Source organism: Panthera pardus, unplaced genomic scaffold (genome assembly GCF_024362965.1).
Source record: "Panthera pardus isolate Hobbes unplaced genomic scaffold, ASM2436296v1 HiC_scaffold_24, whole genome shotgun sequence".
Classification (NCBI taxonomy): Eukaryota; Metazoa; Chordata; class Mammalia; order Carnivora; family Felidae; genus Panthera; species Panthera pardus.
In genome coordinates this window covers 52,399,997-52,421,995 of record NW_026526810.1, presented here as the reverse complement: position 1 = coordinate 52,421,995, position 21,999 = coordinate 52,399,997, and the positions used below count along the sequence as shown (strand labels likewise).

At 37.9% G+C, this 21,999-nt stretch overlaps 1 protein-coding gene across 8 annotated transcripts in view; it reads right to left on the bottom strand.

Moving 5' to 3' along the window:
• Positions 1–21,999, bottom strand: part of TP53BP1 (tumor protein p53 binding protein 1) — a 96,479-nt gene that overhangs the window by 17,736 nt on the left and 56,744 nt on the right. For 6 of the 8 annotated variants that reach the window (XR_002078067.2, XM_053889122.1, XM_053889121.1 and 3 more), the window contains 6 exons: positions 15,664–15,783; positions 14,703–14,906; positions 11,422–11,479; positions 10,355–10,447; positions 5,614–6,097; positions 1,782–1,934 (listed from right to left, as the gene is read on the bottom strand). Coding sequence is in view for 7 of the 8 variants with exons in the window: in XM_053889122.1 (XP_053745097.1) it covers positions 1,782–1,934; positions 5,614–6,097; positions 10,355–10,447; positions 11,422–11,479; positions 14,703–14,906; positions 15,664–15,783 (1,112 nt within the window). In the remaining variant the exon portion in view is untranslated. Of the gene's footprint in view, positions 1–1,781; positions 1,935–5,613; positions 6,098–10,354; positions 10,448–11,421; positions 11,480–14,702; positions 14,907–15,079; positions 15,207–15,663; positions 15,784–21,999 lie in introns of those variants that run through there. The other 2 variants (XM_053889123.1, XM_019442353.2) reach the window with 2 other exon arrangements.

Below are 21,999 nucleotides of genomic sequence, written 5' to 3'. Positions count from 1 at the left end.
TAGCTATGTAACCTTATGCAAGTTATTTTAACTTAACTTAATCCTAAGTTTCTTCATGTGAGAAACGTGATAACAGTATCTAACCCACAGCTTAGTTGTGAGGATTAAAGAAGTTCCATCACTAAATCCGTACAGTAGTGCCTTACATATAGTTAGTACTACAGAAATGTTAGCTGCTATTATTACTGTATTTAATTATGGTAATATTTCCCAAACTATATTCCAAAGGGGTATAATAAGTATTATCTTAAAAAATGTTCAGTTGATGGGGTGCCTAGGTGGCTAGGTCAGTTAAGCATCTGACTTTGGCTCAGGTCATGATCTCAGTTTGTGAGTTCGAGCCCCGTGTCAGGCTCTGTGCTGACAGCTCAGAGCCTGGAGCCTGCTTCAGATTCTATGTCTCATCCTCTCTCTGCCCCTCTCCCACTTGTCCTCTGTCTCTCTCAGTCTCTCAAAAATAAATAAATGTAAAAAAATAAATAAGTAATAAAGTTCAGTTGTCAAGTTTGATAACTTCTATGTTAAACAATAAAACAGACATCTTTAATAAAGGACTTCTGAGACCCTTTAACATAATAGGCACTGTGAATTTCCATGGGAAACGGGAAGTTTTACAGCATTTGGTATTTCTCAAACTTATTACCATGGAACTTTTTCCGCCCTCAGAGTATCTAAAAGGCCTGTTTCCAGAAATATACTTTTGAGAGCACCACATCAAATAATACAGTAACATGTATAACATTTTAAACTACAAGAGTTACAAAAACTGTTCATGAAATCAAACTGTTTTTCTAAAGTTGCTAATCTCCTAATTTTTCTAAAATAGTAGCAATATTGAAAAAATTCCACAAACATAAAAATTGAAGATGAATTAACATCTGGGATTTTGGTGTACAATAAAGTACACAAGAAAATTTCTCAAACTAAAGTCAAATGCTTTCTGACATGAGGGCCACAATGGCCCATTAGTGAACAACTGCAATAATGTGTTCCATTTAATAAGACTATATATATATATATATATATATATCAGAGTTTAATTCTCCCTGGTCTCAACTTCCTGTATGGCTATCTGGCAAATTTTTTAAGATGTGCCTAAGTATGGCAACAAGGGCTAAGGAAGGAAGGAAGTACCTGTGCCTCTCATCAATTAATAAAATGGGTTCCCAGAAATTAACATATGTACCAAGATAGTGCCACATATTTAATTCTTGAAAATCTGATTTCAGCCAGTATTGAGATGTAAACAGTCAGCATATGATGCCGTCCAATCTAACAGTGAATAAATGCTGATATTTTCCAACACTGGGAATGAGTCCATAATGAATCCTACTAAGACATAAAGGTGCATCTCCTACAAACAGGTCTATAACCACACGTGGATGGAGACCAAGAAAGGACACAATGAGCAAATGTGACAACAAGTGAGAAAATGTGGAGCAAAGCAAGGAGTTCTAAACCTCTTTAGTTTCCAAGAATTAAAAATAATAGATAAAATGTAGTTATAACGTAACAGAGATTTATCAATCTGTTCTTTACGAAACAGAAACCATGATGGGACTGGTTAAATAAGTGGCCAGAGGTTAAACAGTAAACTCGTGGTTGGGAAAAACACAGAATTCAAGACTTTCCTCTCTTACCAGATTCTTAAATCTTTCTCACAAGATGAAGGAAAACAAAGAAGCTAGTTGCACAAGAAAGGCGGGAAGGGGTGGAAGTGGAGAGCCAGGGAATTTTTTCTACCGAAAGAAATTTGCCACATAGACCTAAGTATGCATTACCTCAGTTACTTTTCTTTCTACTTCTGTTCCATCCACATAATACACATCTGTGATGACACGGGTGACAAGTGTGCGAACCTCACGGATTGTCCTCATGTGGCGATGCAAGACATGGCCATGTGGAGGCTGAGGCATATCAAACTCTTCCTCTCCCTGTGGCAGAAAAAATAGAACACAAGCATAGGTATCACTGCAAAGTGGCAGAATCAAAAATCAACTGCTTCATGATAAGCAGTGTTCAGAGGTTCCATGAATCTAGTGTGATGGAATTTTCCAGTTGCTTTATTTTTTTATTTACCTATAGATAAGAAGAGGGATGGACCAGCTATATAGCCAGAGGCTAGGAAGAGTTTGTATCAGTTATCACTTAAAATGACCTATTTCTGTCTCAATCAAAATTGTAACATCTAGCATTTATACCTAGGATATTTAAGTGAAACTCTGACCTCCCCCCCACAAAAGTACATTTACATTATAATCCTTCTGATTTTGAGGCTGACTTATCAATCAGTATATAAACTTATACTTGCCACATCTCTTTAAAAAAAGGAAGGAAGGCATATTTTTAAAACTTTATATAAAAACAAGAGTATCTGTTAATCTCAGTGCAGTGTGTTTTTCCTGCTTTAGTAAATCAGAACTATAGTTTCTTTATGCCTAGAACAAGATACACAGATTTTTCTCAGGATTAAATACGGAATATTTAATCTCTTCCAAATAACAGATTGTAACTTAAGAGCCAAGCTAGTGCCCAGTAAAAGGATTCTGTATTTACTTGTATCATAAAGGATTAATGTAATAGCTTAAATAAATAGCTTAAATAAGCCCTGCATTTTTGTTTACATGACAACTGCTATCCATATGTTTTCTCATAACACATATACCACATTTAACAGCATCCACGCCCTCCCCTCAACCCCACCGGTAATTCTGAGGAGAAAATGCACACTTTTTTTTCTCCCACCTTATTTCCCCATAGCAGACTGATTTTTTCTTTCAGCAGTGTCAAGGTATTCAAGTCTTTGAAAAGAACTATATATATCACTGTAATGATGATGATCCTGGGTTTTCACTGACCAATGTGGTAGTGATAGTAATTTACCTAAAGCTTTCAATAATTTACCTGAATAATTCCCACTCCAACTCCATCTTGGGGGTAAAATATCCACTAAAATGGAAATGTAAATTATGTGAATAAATATAAATAAAAAGCATGGAAACTTAGATCCACTAATTCCTTAAAATACTTCTATATATATAATTCTGGCTAATGAATGGCCAGGGCACTGGTCTGTCACATCTCAATCATCAGGGTGCCCCTGCATCAGAACCATGACAGCTGGACCTCCTGCCCTCACACACAGGCAGGTCCGGGATCACAGATGTCTAAAAGGTTTCAGGGATACATAAAGCACTCCTTGTATTCAGGCTTCTCAAGAAGTCTTCCTGTATTTTTCCACCACAACAGCCAGACAAATGATCATTTCAAGACAGACACTTAAATATGACTGACAGAATAAGAAAGGAAAGAAGGAAAAGGGGGCAGATAAAAAGAAATCTATGCTTACTCTCTCTTCAAATAGTCTTCTGAAAAGAGGTCTCTGTAAAGATAAATAACTTGAAGATCTTGTCATCATAAAAGGAAGATAAGAAAATGAAAACAAAACCATACTTTCCTTCATTAAAAGCCTAGCTCCAGGCCCACTGGATAGAGACGTCAAACTTTAAGCAATGTCAAAGGTAGGCTGCCTATGCTTTTCTCCCCACTGGCCTCAGTCCTACCCAGAATGCAAGGGATACAAAAGCACTGACACCTGGAAAACCTCCAGAAAGCATTCCTCATTTTCCAACCATTCTTCAAAAGACAGCACACCAATCTATATTTTCTGTTACCGCACCCACCCCATCTCTGTTTTTTCATTGTAGTATAATACACGTAACATGAAATTTACCATTTTAACCATTTTTAAGTAGACAGTTTGTGACATTAAGTACATTCACATTGTTGTGCAAACATCACCATATCCACCTCCAGAACTTTTCATCTTTCCCAAGTCAAACTGTACCTATTCACCTAGATTTTTCTAGCACCTTTCTTAACAGGAGCAACTAGCTCTTTAAAAAGTTATTTCACTCCATATGACACAATAGTAGTACAGTATCAGCAGTGGCTTTGTTGGTGGTAACAGCAGTATTTAAAATAATAATAATCAGTAGGTAGCAGCAGCAGCAGCCAATATATATTGAACATTTACTATGTGCCAGATCCAGTGTGGAGAACTTTATCTAATTTAATCCTCGCATATTCCAGATAAAGTGGTCTGACTCCAAAGCTTAGGCCTAACTGCTCTGGCTCACTGGTTCCTGCTTTCATCAACATGAGATAGGAGCAGGGATTATTTCCCTACTTTACAGAGGAAAAATGTTAAGTAAGGAAAATATAATCTAGTGGCTTCAATGAGATTGCTATCTTTAGGATCAAGTTTAATTCTTTTTATAAAGGCAGAGAAGTTATTTATAGCAGAATGCCAACACTTTAAGGGTAAAAACAAGTGCAAAATAGGGTCTGATCTACTATAACCCCTATATTCAAAAGGCTATTCTATTTTCAATCTGTACAAACTGATAAAGTCTTAGGTCTCAGAGACCATGTTATCAAAAAGGCTAATAACATAAACAGAATTTCTGGAGTTCCTGGAGAGGCATGGATAAACAGAACAAGACTACACAGGCCATGATTATTAAATAGAAAAGCAACATAGCATAATGAAAAGAATACCGATTCTGAAGTCAGATATGCTGAGTTCAAATTCCAGTTCTGCCACCTACTGATGGCAAAATCTTGGGCAAGTTACTTAACCTCTCTTCAGCTTGATTTCTTTACCTGTGAAATGGGAATAATAATACCAACCTCATGGGTTGTCTTGAGCACAATGCTGATACACTGTAGGTGTTCAATAAAGAGGAACTATATTATTTTATTTTTATAAAACAAACAAGTTGGAAAATTAGAATGAGACGCACATCACTAATGAAGCTTTCCTAGGCAGATTCCAAGTGAAGACGATCTATCACAGCAACTGAAAAGGCAGTTTAACCGCTATTAGTAATTTCCAAAATTTCCCTACCATGGAACCCACCGCCACCTGACGAAATTGAACTTCCTCTTATTTCTTAACACGTACACTTCTACCACTACCTCTTAACTTGGTTGTTACTACTACCTACTCCCTTACTCTATTCCCAAGAACCTGTTGCTCCAGCCTCACTTCCACCACCCCTGATCCTTTTCCTCCCGTTAAGTCTAGCTGCAGCCTGTGCAGTCCTCACCGCCTGAGGACACCCCCTTCCTCTATTTCTCTTACTGTTCTTGGTTTCCAATACTGTGCTACACTATCCTTCATGTTTCTTCCATCTCTTCTCCTCTGCTTCCTACTCCTTTAGTTCCTGGGAACTTTGGTGAAACAGACTTGGGAGAGAAGCAATTAGCTCCAATGCTTTTATGGGAGGATGCAAACTGACAGCAGAAGAAAAAGATTAAATGTAGAAGAATATATCAGGGCCCAGTCTATATTTTTTGGCTTTTTCATCCAGTAAAGACCTACTTGATAAACTCTAGCACTATTTCATTTTCCATAAGAGACTATCTATTGGATATAGCTACCCATAATTTTCACGACCCTATCTCTCTATCTTGGAAAAATTGTTTTTAATGACTGGTCTGCACCAAAGTGTTAAGAATTATCATTAGGTAGAAGTATCACAACTTAAATTCTCTGGGAATCCATAAAGTCAAAACAGGGCCCCTGAGATACCCTAGACGTTCTCTCACCTGGCTATGGAGCGACTCTGTATCATCCCCAGGAGCACTGACTGGTTTCTCACCACTCCCCCTGTCAGTCTGAACCATGGCATCTTGTTTTCCAGAGTTCTGGTCCACCGTACTGGTCCCCTGTTCACACACATTCTTTACAGTCTGAGTTGCTGCTGAAACAGTTTCTGGGACCCACAGAGAATGCTCTATGGTCTGGATTCCTATGTTATTTTGGCTGGGCCTTTCAATCGAGGCATTACTAGGTTTTTCCTGATTGGTATTTTGTCCTTCTTTCTGGCCTTCTAGCACATCTGTCTTCAATGCTTCCCCTTGAAGACTGGATGACCCCTGTGTAGCCACCTGCCGAGAGGCAGGAGATGGAGGGTCTTTGACAGGACAACTGGGCTGCATGGGCTGTTGACTCTGCCTGGTCCTTTGGTCACCTTCCAATCTTTCCTTTCCTTCTTCATCTTGAGTACTTGGAAAACTGAGCGAGTTCCCTCTGAAAATCAACCATATAAAGAAACCATGTCAAGTAAACAAGTGTGAGTTTGTGTGTGTACTAGCAAGGGAACCATAATTTGACAATATGAAAAATGTGGGAAAGGGAGAAAATAAGGCGACCCAGCATATCACCTTTCTCAACGTAATTTCACTCTTGAGAAAATAATGGTACATAGGACTCTATCACCATGATGATACAATAGTCATAAAATTTATTCCCATCACTAGCTATGAACTCTGAAACTTGACACAGGAAAATAAGGTAAACAAAAAAATTTAAAGTCATTACTGAAGTCATAGTCAATGAAGGCTGTTTAGGGATCTACTTCATAAGAGATCAATTAGGTCAACATGTCTCATTTGGTTTTTATTGGTTCTAACATTCCTTAAATGACTGCTAGCATTTTAGATTCTTTTCTTCACCTCCACCCGCCAACAAGCAAAAATTTTAGGAAAAGAAACTTCATCTATACAGGATAGAGTTATAGGTGAGATTCGAGCTTTGCCAGCTAAACTGGCATATCTTACAACTAACAATTCAGAATGACTTGATTCCTTTAAGAAAGTTCTCAAGATATAGCCTACTTCTTTTCATTTGGCTACACCAGGGATTTATTTATTTATCCCACAACCATTTGATTAATGTCTCCTATAAAACAGATACTATGAAGTCCTGAGGAGCCTAGGGGCTTTCTTAAATGTCTAACCAGAACAAAAAGGCCCAGATTAACTCCAAGTGAGCAGGTAACATACATAGGAACTTGAAATTCATGTCTTAGGAGCACCTGGGTGGATCAGTCAGTTGAGCAACCGACTCTCGATTTCAGCTCAGGCCATGATCTTGTGGTTTGTGAGTTCGAGCCCTGCATCAGGCTCTCCACTGACAGACTGAAGAATCTCTATCTCCCTCTCTCTCGCTGCCTCCCCAACTATCTCTAAATAAACTTAAAAAAAAATCGTGTCTTATTTATTCATCTCTACTTAAAACATCTAACAGGGCTTAATATACAGTAAGTGCTTAATATACTCTGGACATTTTTTGATATTCTCTCCATTGAGTAGCTGCAAAAATCTACTCTCAGATGAAGTAAACTAATTGTATAAGTAGCAAATTCATGTAGGAAATGCGTATGAACTTTTAACTTTTTGGTAAATTACAAATTCGATGGATCAGTGCACTACAAACAAAACAAGAAACTAACACATTTTAGGCTCCATTAAATGCATAGTAGCCAGAATAAAGATAAAAGGAATCAATTCTGAACTGACCACAGTAAGACCACAACTGGATCTGTTTCAGTTTGGAGTATCCTATTTTATAAGGCATAAACCCACAGAAGATAACATTCAGGATGACCAAGGATCTAGAAACCATGTCATATATTGCTGTATTCTTTGCCCAGAGAAAGACTAGTTACCACTGAGACAGAGAAAGCTGTCTCCAATCTGGGAGAAGCTCTCATCCCTTAAGAACTGAGCTGACATGGGTAGGCTGAAAAAAGGAAACATGAAGACCTCTTTAAGAAATGCTCTACCCCGGATCTTGAGTAGAAAGACAAAAGGAGAAGTTTCTGAGATTTCTATCTTATTTACATCAGTTTACCAGAACAGGAGATTAAAGAGATTTTTACAATAGAGTTCTAGCCAAAGAGAGCCTGGTAAAAATTTGGTAGTCATAGCTTGAGTCCTGTCAGGAACCTCAAGTGAATAAGGATATATATAATACAATACAGATAAGGCAAGAATAAGACCACCAAGAGTAACACTTACTGTGATGAGGTTGTAAGTAACCATATATAAAAAGTACTCCACTCAGGGCTAGGTACACAGCAGATGTTCAATCAATACTAGTTGTGTAAAACAAAGCAATTAAGACTTCATGTTTTCTACGAACTTAATACTCATGTGTGACTCTTTTAGACAGCTAACATATTAACAGCTGAGCAATGAAAGTTACTCAAAAGCTACAAGAACAGGATTAGCCATTTGAAGAATTCAATTACCATTGTTTCCCATCCTTAAACAAGCCTACCACATTTTACAGAAGCTGTTTATTTAGGGTAGAACCTCTGAATAGAATTTCACTTCCAAAGCAAAGTTTTGTTTTATTTTGGACTTAAAAAAAAAATGTTTATTTATTTTTGAAGGCGAGAGAGAGTGAGTGGAGGAGGGGCGGGGGGTGCGGTGGGGGTGAGACAGAATCTGAAGCAGGCTCTAGGCTCTGAGCTGTCAGCAGAGAGCCCAATGCGGGGCTCCAACTCACTGGCTGGGAGATAGTGACCTGAGCTTAAGTCGGATACTTAACTGACTGAGACACCCAGGTGCCCCAACACTTTTTTAAATCTTAATTGACAAGTATTAAGTTGCTTTATTTCCCCAAAGAGTTAATCAGAACAACTCTCTTCTCTCTAAAGACCAAAGAAGTCTCATTTCAACACTAGCAATATTCAGCAGATTCCTATCAAATAGCAGGTATGAATATCCTATGATTTTGGTACTTATCATTCTCATGTTAGCCTCAGTCAAATGAGTGACATTAGAATCACAGTCATTTCCCCCCACATTCATATATTTTCATACATATATACAGAACAGCAGGTAAAAGGCAAAGCCTTAATTGCAACACATACTGCAGGAAAGTGTTGCTCCACTCTTACCAAGTTCATAAATCCTCAAACATAAATAAAACTGAGAAATACCTACTGTAAAGATGTATGTTAATGTCCCAATAAACAATAAAGAAGGAATCTTTAGCACTAGAAAAGAGCTTTAGAAGACAAGAGAAATCCAGTCAACTCTAAGAAGGGCCACACCTCTCTCTATTCATTTGTTCCAGCTACACAACCCTACCTTGGTCACTATATGCCAGATTTGGAAACTGATGCTAAGAAAGCAAATTTTAGCAGGAAAAGTCCAAATAAAATTAACCCAAAGTGAAAAAGGGAAGAATAAATCTCCATACTTAAACTTCTAACCTTTATATTCTGAGTGTAGGTCTGTCTGTGGAGCAACTGAAATAAAATCCAGCTGGATTCTCAGGCCTGAGTTCTACTAAGATTAAACAAAATCACCAGCACTTTGGCCTAAGATATTCTAGTAAAATGGGAAGGCAGTAGAATGCCTCAGTAAATTTAGTAATTGTGAGGCCATTACTGTATCACTTTTGAATCACACAAAGTAGCATTTCACCTAATAAGCTTCTTGATACAATAAAGGATATGACCTGGGCTATTTGAATCTCAAGAATACCAACAAGCTCACATTTAATTATCAGAATGCCACTAAAAGCACTGATATGTTTCTTTTCAATATTCATGTTAATAAAGACTATAAAAATTATGCTGCAAATAACACTATTAGGAATATACCTGCTGACAAAATATTATCACATTCTCTAACTACAAAAATCACTAAACGTCATAATGAAAATACAAGTTTATTTCCATTGCCATTACTTATTTCCCTATACTAAATACAAGAATTGTACATATCAAATAAGATACTCTCATTATTTAAATAAAGAAAAAGAGGTGCCTGGGTGGCTCAGTCGGTTAAGCATCCGACATCAGCTCAGGTCATGACCTCACAGTTCGTGGGTTCGAGCCCTGCACCAAGCTCTGTGCTGACAGCTCAGAGCCTGGAGCCTGCTTCAGATTCTGTGTCTCCCTGTCTCTCTGCCCCTCCCCCGCTCATGCTCTGTCTCTCAAAAATAAATACGTCAAAAAAATTTTTTTAATTGAGAAAAAATACTTTGTAACTCAATTTTATTACTTTTTTTCTGTTTTAGAGCTGTTCTAAAAGATTATGGAGTAAAGAAATCATAATTCCATCCATAATTCCATAATTCCAAATCTTAATTCCATCAAGTATGACAAACTTTAAATTTGGAGTGTTGAACATCTCAGTTTTGCCCTATGGGAAACTGAAGAAAAATAAAAAGTCTTGTTAAAAATAAACATTTCTAAAACTAAGAAAAAATAATTTAAAAATATAGAATGATATAGGTTCATAAATTTATGAAGACTGAATCATTTCAAATTGACAGAACAAGAAGATCAAGACAAAAAACTTTATAAAATATTAAATAAAACTTCTCTTGACATCTCACTTATAAATCTGTCTAGAATATATCACAGTCCATCAGGTAAAAATGTAAGCTCAAGTTCACAAAATGGTAGCAATACATTCTAGATTTTGGAACCAACCGTTTTGCAAATAAATACAGCTCAAAAGAGGCTATGAAAATAACGCTCACTTGATGGGTGCAGAGGGAGGATCCCGATTTCGAGCCTCAGGATCTTGTTGTGCTTCACAGACACAGCTAAACAAAGACATGGTCTTCTGGGGACTAAGATAACAAGTTAAAGCAACATACTGTGTTAGTTTCGAAAGGAAAAGTACCTCTGGAGATTATCTTTTTTAGGCACAGAAGGAATAAAATCCTTGCTCTGCGTCCCAAACCCCACACCTTATGTCAAAATGCCATTCTTCATACTTGTTTCCAATTAGCACAATAAAAAAACTCTTAAAGAAGATTCACAGGAAATAAGATGGACAGAGAACTATAACCAACAGCATCTGACAAAACTAAGTTTTCTTTCTGGCATGGTAATAACGGGCTGGAGCTGAACAGGGGCACGTGTTCAAACAGGACACACATTCAGTTGGCCATAATCCTGCTCTTGCACCTAGCCTGCTATACCTATTTACTGTACCTGCCAAGCCTGATTTAAGAATCCTCACCTATACTTCACCAACTGCCACTAGTACGTTCACACTGGATGACTCATGCCATGAACCAATGAAACAATTCTACTCTCACAGCCACCAGATGGCAAAGCTTACCACTAAAGCCTCAGGATGGGGTCAAACACATCCCCAAAGCATTACAGCATTCATGACAAAGCAAAAATAACAGTTCAACACAACAGTTAATTTGGCAGGCAGAAGAGAAAATGGCCTGAGGTTGCGGCGGAGTCAGGAATCCTTGAAGGAACAAGGTCTAAGGCTGTCTTTCTTTAAACCCTTTTTTGCCTTACCAACAGCAGCAATAATCTCAGTCTCCTCAAAAGAAACAAAGAAAAGGGTATACTCACATGAACAAAAGAGAGAAAGGGAAACACCTTTAAATATCTTAGTTCTAAGTATAGCAAAAGCTGAAAGTATTAATAAGACAGCCTACTGTTAGATTCAATACATGGCTAAATCCTTTATGCTGAGTTTCATTTTAAGATTTTTCCTTTATTGATACATCATCTTCCTCTTATTAACAGAGTGGCTTTGTATATTAAACTCCTCTAAATAGCAACCAGCTCAGGTTACCTGGCAACAGCCTCAGCAACTGCAGTAGATCCATTTTTTCTTTCACCAATTGCAGGCTCTGAATAAAAACAAAAGCAAAAGGAGAAAGAGAAAGAAACAATTCAGTTAGTATCACACCTAAACACCTCCTCTGAAAACCTGCTCTAATAATTGCAACAAGTAACAAAAAGGAGTAAGAATAATAAGTGAACATAAAAAGACTTACACTTAAACAGTACAAGTTTTTCCTCACTTGCACCAATTTTCTTTCAAATTTCCTACAGAAGACTAATCAGTTTGTCCAGAAATATAATGAATTACTCAACACTAGCATGTAAAAATGAAAATTAAAACTTCTCCTCAACCAATTCATCTCTCTTCTCATACAGGATGTAAAAAATTTACATAGTAAGAAAATACGAAACTTTAATAAAGAAAAAAACTTTAGTAAAATAAATTATACAAGAAAATGTTTTCAATTGATACAAATTTTCAATAGTGTGCAGTTTGGTTGTTTTTGTTTCTTTTAAACAGTGCACAGTTTTAAGAGAACCCATACACAGAAGGTACTCAAGTTCTTCCCAAAGTGCCTTTGGGACAAATATTTGAAAAACAAAACTTATTTTCAAGAAAGAATCTATAGCAAAGAATTAAGAGCGACACTGAAAAGAATCCCATATTCTCAAAGCAGTGTCACTAATGCCAAGGGATTAAAATGTGTTCCTTTAGAAATTTATTCCAGCCTTAGAGAAAATAACACATATTTTTAAACATTTCTAAAATATTCATGACCCAACATAATCTTCTTAATAGTCCATCAAGGTGGCAGAAGTTTAGTGGTTAGAGCCCTGGCTATGAAACAGGCCCTGGCTCCAGCATTAGTAGTCCAACTTGGAGTAAACCCCATCTTCTGAGTCACTTTCCTCATCTATAAGATAGAGATAAACCAGAACCAACCTCACAGGTTTGTTGTGCAGATGAAATGAGTAAAACTCTGAGTCCAGTGACCGCCAGATAGTGTACTCCTACTATCAGGAAAGGTAGTAATACCGTCCATTATGTTAGCTCCACTTAAGGTCTTCCCAATTTTAACTTCAAATCTAAAGATTCAAGGCTACCATATACTCTCTTGATAAGCCCCACTTGATTTCAGAGAGAATAAAAATGGAAACATGTAATACTTTAATTTCTACTGAGGTTCTATTATTCAAATTAATAAGCACGGAAAAAGTAGAAGAGCACTATAATTCAGACCCAGACTGCTGGTTCTTGAAACTACTTTTTTTAAGTTTATTTTTTTCAGTAATCTCTACACCCAACATGGGGCTCAAACTCACAACCCTCAGATCAAGAGTCGCATGGTCTTCCAACTGAGCCAGCCAGGTGCGCCCCTGGATTCTTAGTTGGGGTGCCTGGGTGGCTCAGTCAGTTAAGTGTCTGACCTTGGCTCAAGTCATGCATGGTCTCGCAGTTCATGGGTTCGAGTCCTGCGTCGGGCTCTGTGCTGACAGCTCGGAGCCTGGAGCCTGCTTCAGATTTGATGTCTCCCTCACTGCCTCTCCCCCACTCATGCTCCCATTCTCTCTCTCTCTCTCTCTCTCTCTCTCTCTCTCTCTCTCTCTCTCTCTCTCTCAAAAATAAACATTAAAAAATATTAAACAAAAAAACCACTTTAAATTCAGGCTACCCCATTTACTAGCTGTTTGACTCTAGGAAAAGCACTCAATCTTCCTGTGCCTCAGTTTCTTCACCTATAAAATGAGGATAGTAACAGGACTTACTTCACAGGTTTGTTGTGAGATTCAATGAGCTATACATGTAAAATGCCTGGAATATCATAAGTACTCAAAGCATATTAGCTAAAATTTCTTTGGTCTCCAGAGAATGAAAGGCCCCTCTTATTCAAGTCCACCCATTCTGCTATAGTCTTTTGAAAGCTTCCTCTCCCAACTCCCTCAGGGTTTTGATCCATTAACTGTTTCCCCTATTCCCTCATTTTTAACCCATCTCTCTTTTGGAGACTTTCTCTCAGCCTATAAAATGCTTAGGCCTCTCTATGCTTAGGCATAAAAATGAAAAAAATCCCCAATCCTAAATCTCTCTAACGTGGCGTATGTTTTCCTTTCTCATATAAACTTCTCAAAAGTAGAATATGTTTGCTGCCTCTTCTTCCCATCACTCCTCAATTAACTTCAGTATAGCTCCCACCCAAAGCACCACACTGGAACAGTTCTTGCTAGAGTCACCAAATGGATCCTAATGGCCAAATCCAATGTACATTTTCAGATATACCTTATTAGACATTCACTTTTGCATCTGACATTATCTTCTTGTAATTCTCCTCCCCATAAGCTTCCTTTCCCATCTCTTTTATAAGACTTCTTCCTGTTCTAACTCCATTAAACAGCATTTACAAACTACCTAGTGGAAAAATTATAAACTTTTGTGTCAGACAGATCTGACTGAAACTCTAACATTATCTCTTAGCAATTATTGTGACTTTAGGCATATAACTTTAAAACCTCTGTTTCTGGAAATAAGGATATCTACTTTGGAGTGCTATCATGAAAACTAAATTCAGATGTAGATTCATTCTGTATTTTTCCCCCGTCCCTCTAACTTCCATATTCAACCGGTCCCAAGGTTCTCTCAATTCTACTATTCACCTCTCTGACTGATCCTCTCATCTCCATCTCCACTACTAATAACCTTACTTCCTGGTTAAACAAAGTCTGAGTTTTCCAGGCAGGAGAATAGGAAATGGGAAGGCAAGGCAAGGAATAAAGCACAAAGGCATGAAGTTTTTAATACTCAACTGATACTTTTAAAAAAGCTAATCTGATATTATTCTCTTGCCTACAATTCTTCAGTGTCTCAGCATCATGTAAAAGGCCTTTCCAAATGTGGATCTTTGCAACCTCCCTTGTTTGTACCTTCTCTGTATTCTAGCCATACCCATTAACATGCAAGTAATGGAGAAATAGTCAATCAAGCCTAGAGTGTGAATCCACAATCCTGTATTTTCTACCCTCCTCTGAACTGTTTCTGAACATGAAAACCAATTACTTTATATATGCAGGTTTAATACAGAGAAACAAGCAGCACCAGAGATTATAAAATGAAGCATCTTCAGTAACATGACAGTGCCCAGCTGAAAGCAAAGACTTAAGTCTGTGAGACTTAAGACTTTGGAAATACAATTATAAAAGTATTAATCATTGTAACTAGGAGAAAGATAACTAATACTTCTCATATGATCTGCAGCTACTAATTACCCAAGATTGACATAAAATAAAACTTACTTTCCAAACTAAACTGCAAAGACTCTTCACTCGTCTCAGTCTCAGGAGTGACCAGTTTCATTCTTAGACACAATTTATCATCCACTTCTGGGGCAGCCCCAGGATTTCCTTTTTCATTCCCAAGTATGGGATCATTGGTCTCCACCATGCTTTCAGACATGACATCACTGGTTACTATGGTGCTTTCTGGATAGTTGCTAATACCTGAAAGAGGGAGGCAGGAGGAAGAAAGGAAAAACACTAAAATACAAACATGAAAAACTACAACTTGAGGTCACCAATTTGCCTGTTTGGCTCCACAGCTGTGCAGGATTGAAGGGGGGTTTCCTAGGATAGATCCTGTCACAGTATCAACAACTACGCACTAGTATTGACACCTGGTCTTAAGAGGAGCAACAGGATTCAGTTCCACTTCTGCATCTGGACAAAGGATGCTGCATGAGCCCTCAGCCAACCCACATCTGCCAGCATCAGGCATAGGTAGCAGGAGACTCCAGACGGCATGACTGTTACCTCCCAGCACTGACTAGAGAAAACAAATAGGTTAATGCAGAAGACTGCTGGCTGTTTCAGGGAAGGAGGATCTAAGTTTCCCTGCCCTGTCAAGTAGCAGACTGATAGCCGGGGTACTGAATAAACAGTACTTCTACCCTATTTGCTGTCCCTTCCTTATAAAAACAGCTCTGTATCATTACTTCGCACTCAGATTCTATTGTCCTGCAAGTAAGAGAATAAAATCTGTGTATTCTCTTCCTTCCTTCCTCCCACCCTTTCTTTCTTCTCATTACCACTCAGTATCTTCTAGGAGCAAATTCATGGAATCAGACATCACAGCTTATTCTCTAAGACAAAACCAACCTTACCAGGCAGGCCCAACTCCTCAAATCTAAAAGAATCACTTGCATAAAGAATGGTATCTCAGAAATTCTGCTTTAAATATTATTACATTTTAGTCGCTCACCAATAGGAGTACTGTGTCTCTTGGGCTCCAGTTTCAGGTGACCAATAAGAGGTGGAGTTGCACCAGTCAATGGTGGGATAATATCACCTTCCTTAGGCAACGTGAAATGAAATGGAGTTTCTGGAGGGAGTAAAAATAATAATAATAATAATAATAATAATTAAAAATTAATAAATAAAAAAAAGAAACCAAAACAGAAGTATAAGAAGAAAATAAAAGTAAAAGTGAGAAGAACTGCAAGAAGTATTTCAATTATTCTTTTCCCTTGCTCCCCAAATCAGCCACATTCCCAACCTGCCTCACCAGGCCTCCCAACCAATTTCCTATTATTTTCTGTGCTCTGGTTACAGCCAACAATAGGTCTGACACAAAGCAGACAACCAGAAAACAGACAAAACGGAGGAAGCCCAAAGTTTAGAGGCCCTGAGGAACATGAGTTCAAAAGGAACATGAACTGACCACATTCCTTCTAGGCCATAATACTAATATTCATATGTAAATGTCTGCACAATAGTAAATCCCACATATATGAGCATTCCCAGTGCACCCATTTTGGTTAGTCATCAATAAATTAATATAAACATAACAACTTGTCAAGATATAAACCTTTATTTTTAACTAGGTCTTGGTTCCAAGGTTTTTACTAATCAGAATTAGCAAACTGCCAAAATGACATTTTCTGGGGGCACCTGGGTGGCTCAGTCGGTTAAGCGTCCAACTCTTGGTTTTGGCATAGGTCATGATCTTTGTCAGGCTCTGCACTGACAGCACGGAGCCCGCTTGGGATTCTCTCTTTTCCCCAATCTCTGCCACTCCACAGCTTCTGTACACACACACACACACACACACACACACACACACACTCTCTCACAAAATAAACATTTTTTTTAAAAAAATCACATTTTCTGATTTCTTGTTTATCTCTTTTAATAAAGTGACTAGGTTTGGGATAAAAAAAAAAAAAAGAACTGCTAGACTGCTCCTCTTCAACCTAACATCTGAAAATTTGTACTTACTTTACTGTGATGGCTCAAAATACCTATAATCTGGCATACCCAGACTCTACTCCTTCACAAGCATTTTGCCGAATGTGTATCCCAACACCACCAAGCAATTATCCATTCTCAGCAGCAAATGACTGGTATCACTCACTTTTGACACAGAAATCTACCTGGAGGTGGCATCAGTCCCACAAGACTGCCCCCACTTCAGATAGCAATCACAAGGCCCTGTTGTTATCTGTGTTTCTCAACAAATGGCTATACTTTGAGGATCCCACAACCTCCTCCCTCAGGTTTGACTAATTTACAAGAGCTGCTCACAATACTCGGAGAAACACTCACTCTCACTTACCAATTTATTATAAAGGACACAGATGAACAGCCAAATGAAGCAGTACACAAGGTAAGGTCCAGAAGGGTTCTGATAGCAGGAGCTTCAGTCCCCGTGCAACTGGGATGAGATACCTAGCTCTGGCTCATTACAACTTTGGGCAGAACCTTATTAAATCTTGTTGCTCAAGCAATTTCATTGAGCTTTAATCTCCAGCCCTTCCTTCCAGCAGGAGGGTGGGTAGGGCTGAAAGTTTCAACCCTCTATTCACTTGGTCTTCCCAGAGAACAGCCTGGGTCCTGAGGCTATGGAGGGATTCCACCCTAAATCACTTCATTAGCATAAACTCAGAGGTGTTTGAAAGGGTTTGTTATGAATAGCAAAAGATATTCCTAGCACTTAGGAAATTACAAGGATTTTTGGAGCTCTGTGTCAGGCACTGGATGAAAACCAAGTTAATTTCTCACAATACCACACTTTTCTCTTTTCATCTTTTTCCACTCCACTTCTACCTTTTATTATCTTTCATATGAAGCACTTTGATACTTTTTTCTTCAGTCACAAAGCAACAAAAAACATCTCTTACATCTACATGTGAGAGAAAATGAATTAGTAACCCGAAGGGATGAAGAGAGAAAATGAAATAAACTTTAGAAATAAAGGGTGAGGGGCGCCTGGGTGGCTCAGTGGGCTCAGGTCTTGATCTCACGGCTTGTGGGTTCGAGCCCAGCGTCCGGCTCTGTGCTGACAGCTCGGAGCCTGGAGCCTGCTTTGGATTCTGGGTCTCCCTCTCTCTCTCTCTGCCCCTCCCTGGCTCCCACTCTTGTCTCTCTCTCTCTCTCAAAATAAATATACATAAAAGAAAAAAAGAAATAAAGGGTGAAAAGTATATATGCTCAGCTAAAGGAACTGTAAAGAGTATGAGAAAGACTATCAGATTCGCATCTTATATGGCAAAGAATTCCACCATAGTAATAGAAAAGAGAAATGGGTCAGGTATATAAGGATTCTTTCTCTGGCAATTACTTAAAAAGCAAGTCCTTTAAGTTAATAAAGAAGAACTTAGAAGAGATACAAAAACTAAAAAGTAAAAAAAATATCTCACAAAATATCAAACATCGCAAAGATATATTTTACAGAATTTTGGTTCCTGGAACAATCACCTGCACTGCACTGCTCTCTTGACAGGAACCATCCCTCCTATTATGACTGACCAAGCAGACTTTTGAAAATCTAGGGGCGCCTGGGTGGCGCAGTCGGTTAAGCGTCCGACTTCAGCCAGGTCACGATCTCGCGGTCCGTGAGTCCGACTTCAGCCAGGTCACGATCTCGCGGTCCGTGAGTTCGAGCCCCGCGTCAGGCTCTGGGCTGATGGCTCAGAGCCTGGAGCCTGTTTCCGATTCTGTGTCTCCCTCTCTCTCTGCCCCTCCCCCGTTCATGCTCTGTCTCTCTCTGTCCCAAAAATAAATAAAAAAAAAAAAAAAAAGAAAATCTATGTGGGGGTGCCCGGGGGGCTCAGTCGGTAAGCATCTGACTCTTGATTTCAGCTCAGGTCATGACCTCATGGTCAGTGGGATCAAGCCCCACGTGGGGCTCTGCGCTGTTGGCGTGGAGCCTACTGGGGATTCTCCCTCTCCCCCTCTCTCTCTCTCTGCCTCTCCTCTGCTCGTGTGCACACGCACCCTCTCTCCTTCTCTCTTCCAAAAATAAACTTAAGAAAGAAAATCTGTAAGGGTTAAATTGTAGTGTAGAGCTAATGCTTAGCTTGAAAAATAACAGCTTTGTGTTGACACTGAAGGTTAAGAGATAACAGCCTTGCTTTGCTCTGGTAGACTACACCTCATACCCTAGTAAATTAAGCTTCACCAATTAAGGAAACAAAAGTTCAAAGAAAAGAGCATCAGAGGCAGGGTCAAGGAGATCCACTGGTTGCAACTTAGAGGCAGAAAGTCTAAAGTAAACACCTCATTAGGCAACTGTTTCTAACTCATCTGGAACCTGTTTCTTTGTTCTGTTCCCAGGTGATGATAAAACGATGTGATCGGTTATAAAAACTCTGTCCCCTGGCTGTTCGGGGCCGCACTCTTATCAAGAGTGTTGGTCCCGATCGGTCGGCCTTGCCTCTCATTGTAATAAACTTTGTTGTGACTGTCACTGGTGCCCGTAGCATTCTGTTTCAGGAGTCGTGTGGATGCAACAAATCTATATATGAAATCTTTAAGTACTTCCTTTTATGTCATACCGTAACATGCAAATGTAATATGCAAGCATTAATTACTGAACATTATTTCCCCATAACAGGGTTTCCTTTGCACAGTACTAGATAATACTTAAGAACAATTATTTGTACACCACTGACCCAAGCTGCATTACTACAACCAACAGAAAAATGAATCTACTTTTATAAGCAACACTGCACTCCTTATCTGGTCCTTCAATGATTCATTCCTGGATTATTACAACAGCCTATCAATTATTTTCTCTGCCAGAAGTCTACCCTCTTCCCCAAGCCCCAATTCATTCTGTACACCACAACCAAAGTAACATTCCTATAAAACATTAGAATATGTTAGCCTCCTGTCAAAATGCCAAGGTTTCCACTAGAAGATAAATTCCTAACTCTTTAATCAGCATTCAATTAACTAGTAGCAGCCTATATTTCTAGTCTTTAATTATTCATATTCAGAAAGCCTCTATTCAATGTCCTCCAAATGCTTTCCCATTTCTCTGCTTTTGTTCAACTCACATGAAAGACACCACTAATCAAGTTATCACCATCCTGCAAAATAATATTTCACCCTTTAATACTGGAATTTTCCACATATTTAATTCTTTCTCTGACACTTATCACACATATTGTTTAATTTATCAAATCCCTTCCTGCAATCCCAGATTATCACGGGCTATCCTATTGTTTGCCAGCATACCAACCTATGAAGAAAGCAATGAACAAAAGGAAACTTAGTATCAATCACCAAACCAGCTGAGTGGGGTGTTTGTCTTTATTACTAAGGATTTTAGGAAAGTCATTAGTCCAAAGCAATATTTAAAAAACCTTTAAAGTCAGGAATGTGTCCCTTGCTTCTAACTTTTTGTTACAATCTATATCCCATTTAATCTTCTTTTGTGCTCAAAAGAAGAACCAGTTATTTCTTACAACTGATTAAAAGCCACCTACTTAAAAATCTGAGAATTTCTATACTAGATAACTTCATGCATAAACACTTTACCCTACAAGTCTGCCTCTGACATTAACACCTAATTAGGAGGATATTCATAAAGTAAGACGGTAGAGGTTAGAGCTAGAGCACAAAACATACCTAGCTTCCCTGATCATTATTAACCCATCATAGACTACCTCTTATGGATTTAATTAAAGACACTGAACTTGTCACAATTTTTCCTATAATCAACCTATCAAAATCATATTATATATTGAATAAAGCTTGGTTTCCAAGTACCATCTTTCTAAATTTGCTTTTTCAAATTTCAAGAGGTTTTCATAAACAGATGTCTGAAGACATCTCATGTCTCCAAGTTATCTATATATAAAGGCACTTAACAGTGATTCTCTCCTTTTCTCTCCCAACTCCCTCTCTCCTCTTCCCTGTACTGTTCAAACTTTTACAACTAAGCACGTATACTTTTTTTTAATCAATAAAGCTATTAACAAAAACAAAAGTAACCTTCTAACTTTACTATACAGGAATCTAATTAACAAATCTGGGACTCAACCAATTCGTATCTTTCATTTTGTCTTTCCAAACTAAAGAACCATTAACTTTTTAGGCTACTCTCATTTAAATTAATCTCTCTTAAACTTTAGCAATTAAACAACTGTATTTTAAGTACAGAATAGTTTTTTCTCTTGTCTAGCAATGCTCTTCTGAATGATTTATTTTACTTCAGACTAATTTTCTAACAGTCCAACCACTGTCTTCACTGTTTTTAGTTGTTTGGCTCAAAAACTAAAATCTTGAAGCAGAAAACAACTTAATAGTATTTTCAACAATTTAGACAAAAGATTAGTAAAGTAAGTTTTTACTATCACAGTGTCTACTATAAAAAAGAGCTGGCCCGGGCAGTTCATGATGTAAGCAAGAATTCATGGAGCAAGAATTCATGTTAAAATGATACAACTAATACCCCAATGTTTTAGAAGCTTCTTTTGCATTCAAGTGCTAAGATAATTAAAAAATACTCCTAAGCAACCATATTAAAACAATTTATAGGCCCTAATGCTTTCTTAGCCTAGGTCAGTAACAGTATTTAGATATAAAACAATTTTTAAAAATATTCAACAATACAAGATATTAGATCATTCAGATAGTTCTTTGCCATAATTTGTCAGATTCAGAGAAACTATATTACATAGTCTTACAGGAGTAAAAAGCATAGAGTTCAGAATCAGCAGACCTAGGTTCTAGTTCCACCTCAATTATTAACTAGCTATGACTTTAGAAAGAAGAGAACGAACCCATAACTCTTTTAACTTCCTTCCAGTTATAACAATTTCTTGTTCTAAAAAAGAAAAAAAAAAAAAGAATCCTGAATATAAAACCTAATGATAGGGGCAATTTTGAAAGTAAAAAAAAAAGTACTAATAATAATCACACCTAGACAAGAAGTATAAACTGGGACTGTTCCAGGAACATCAAAAGGTCTGATCACCTATACTAATAGCTATGAGGCTGCCCAAATACGGTTTCTCACTTCGATATACTTGGGGACTTGTTTTCTTAAATTTGTATTTTGTTTTCATTTTTCTGTTTTTAAGAGATTGTTTTGTTTTCAAATTATACTAAATCTGGGCATTCAGAAAGTATTCTCATTCTGGTCTTAGGTAAAATAGCTAAAGAACATAGACTAATTATCTTTTCTGGTTTAAGGGTTTTGTTTTTGTTTTTTAATATCTACTTATTTGGGGGAGAATGCAAACAGGGGAGGGGCAGACAGAGGGGGACAGAGGATCTGAAGCAGGCTCTGCACTGACAAACTGACAGC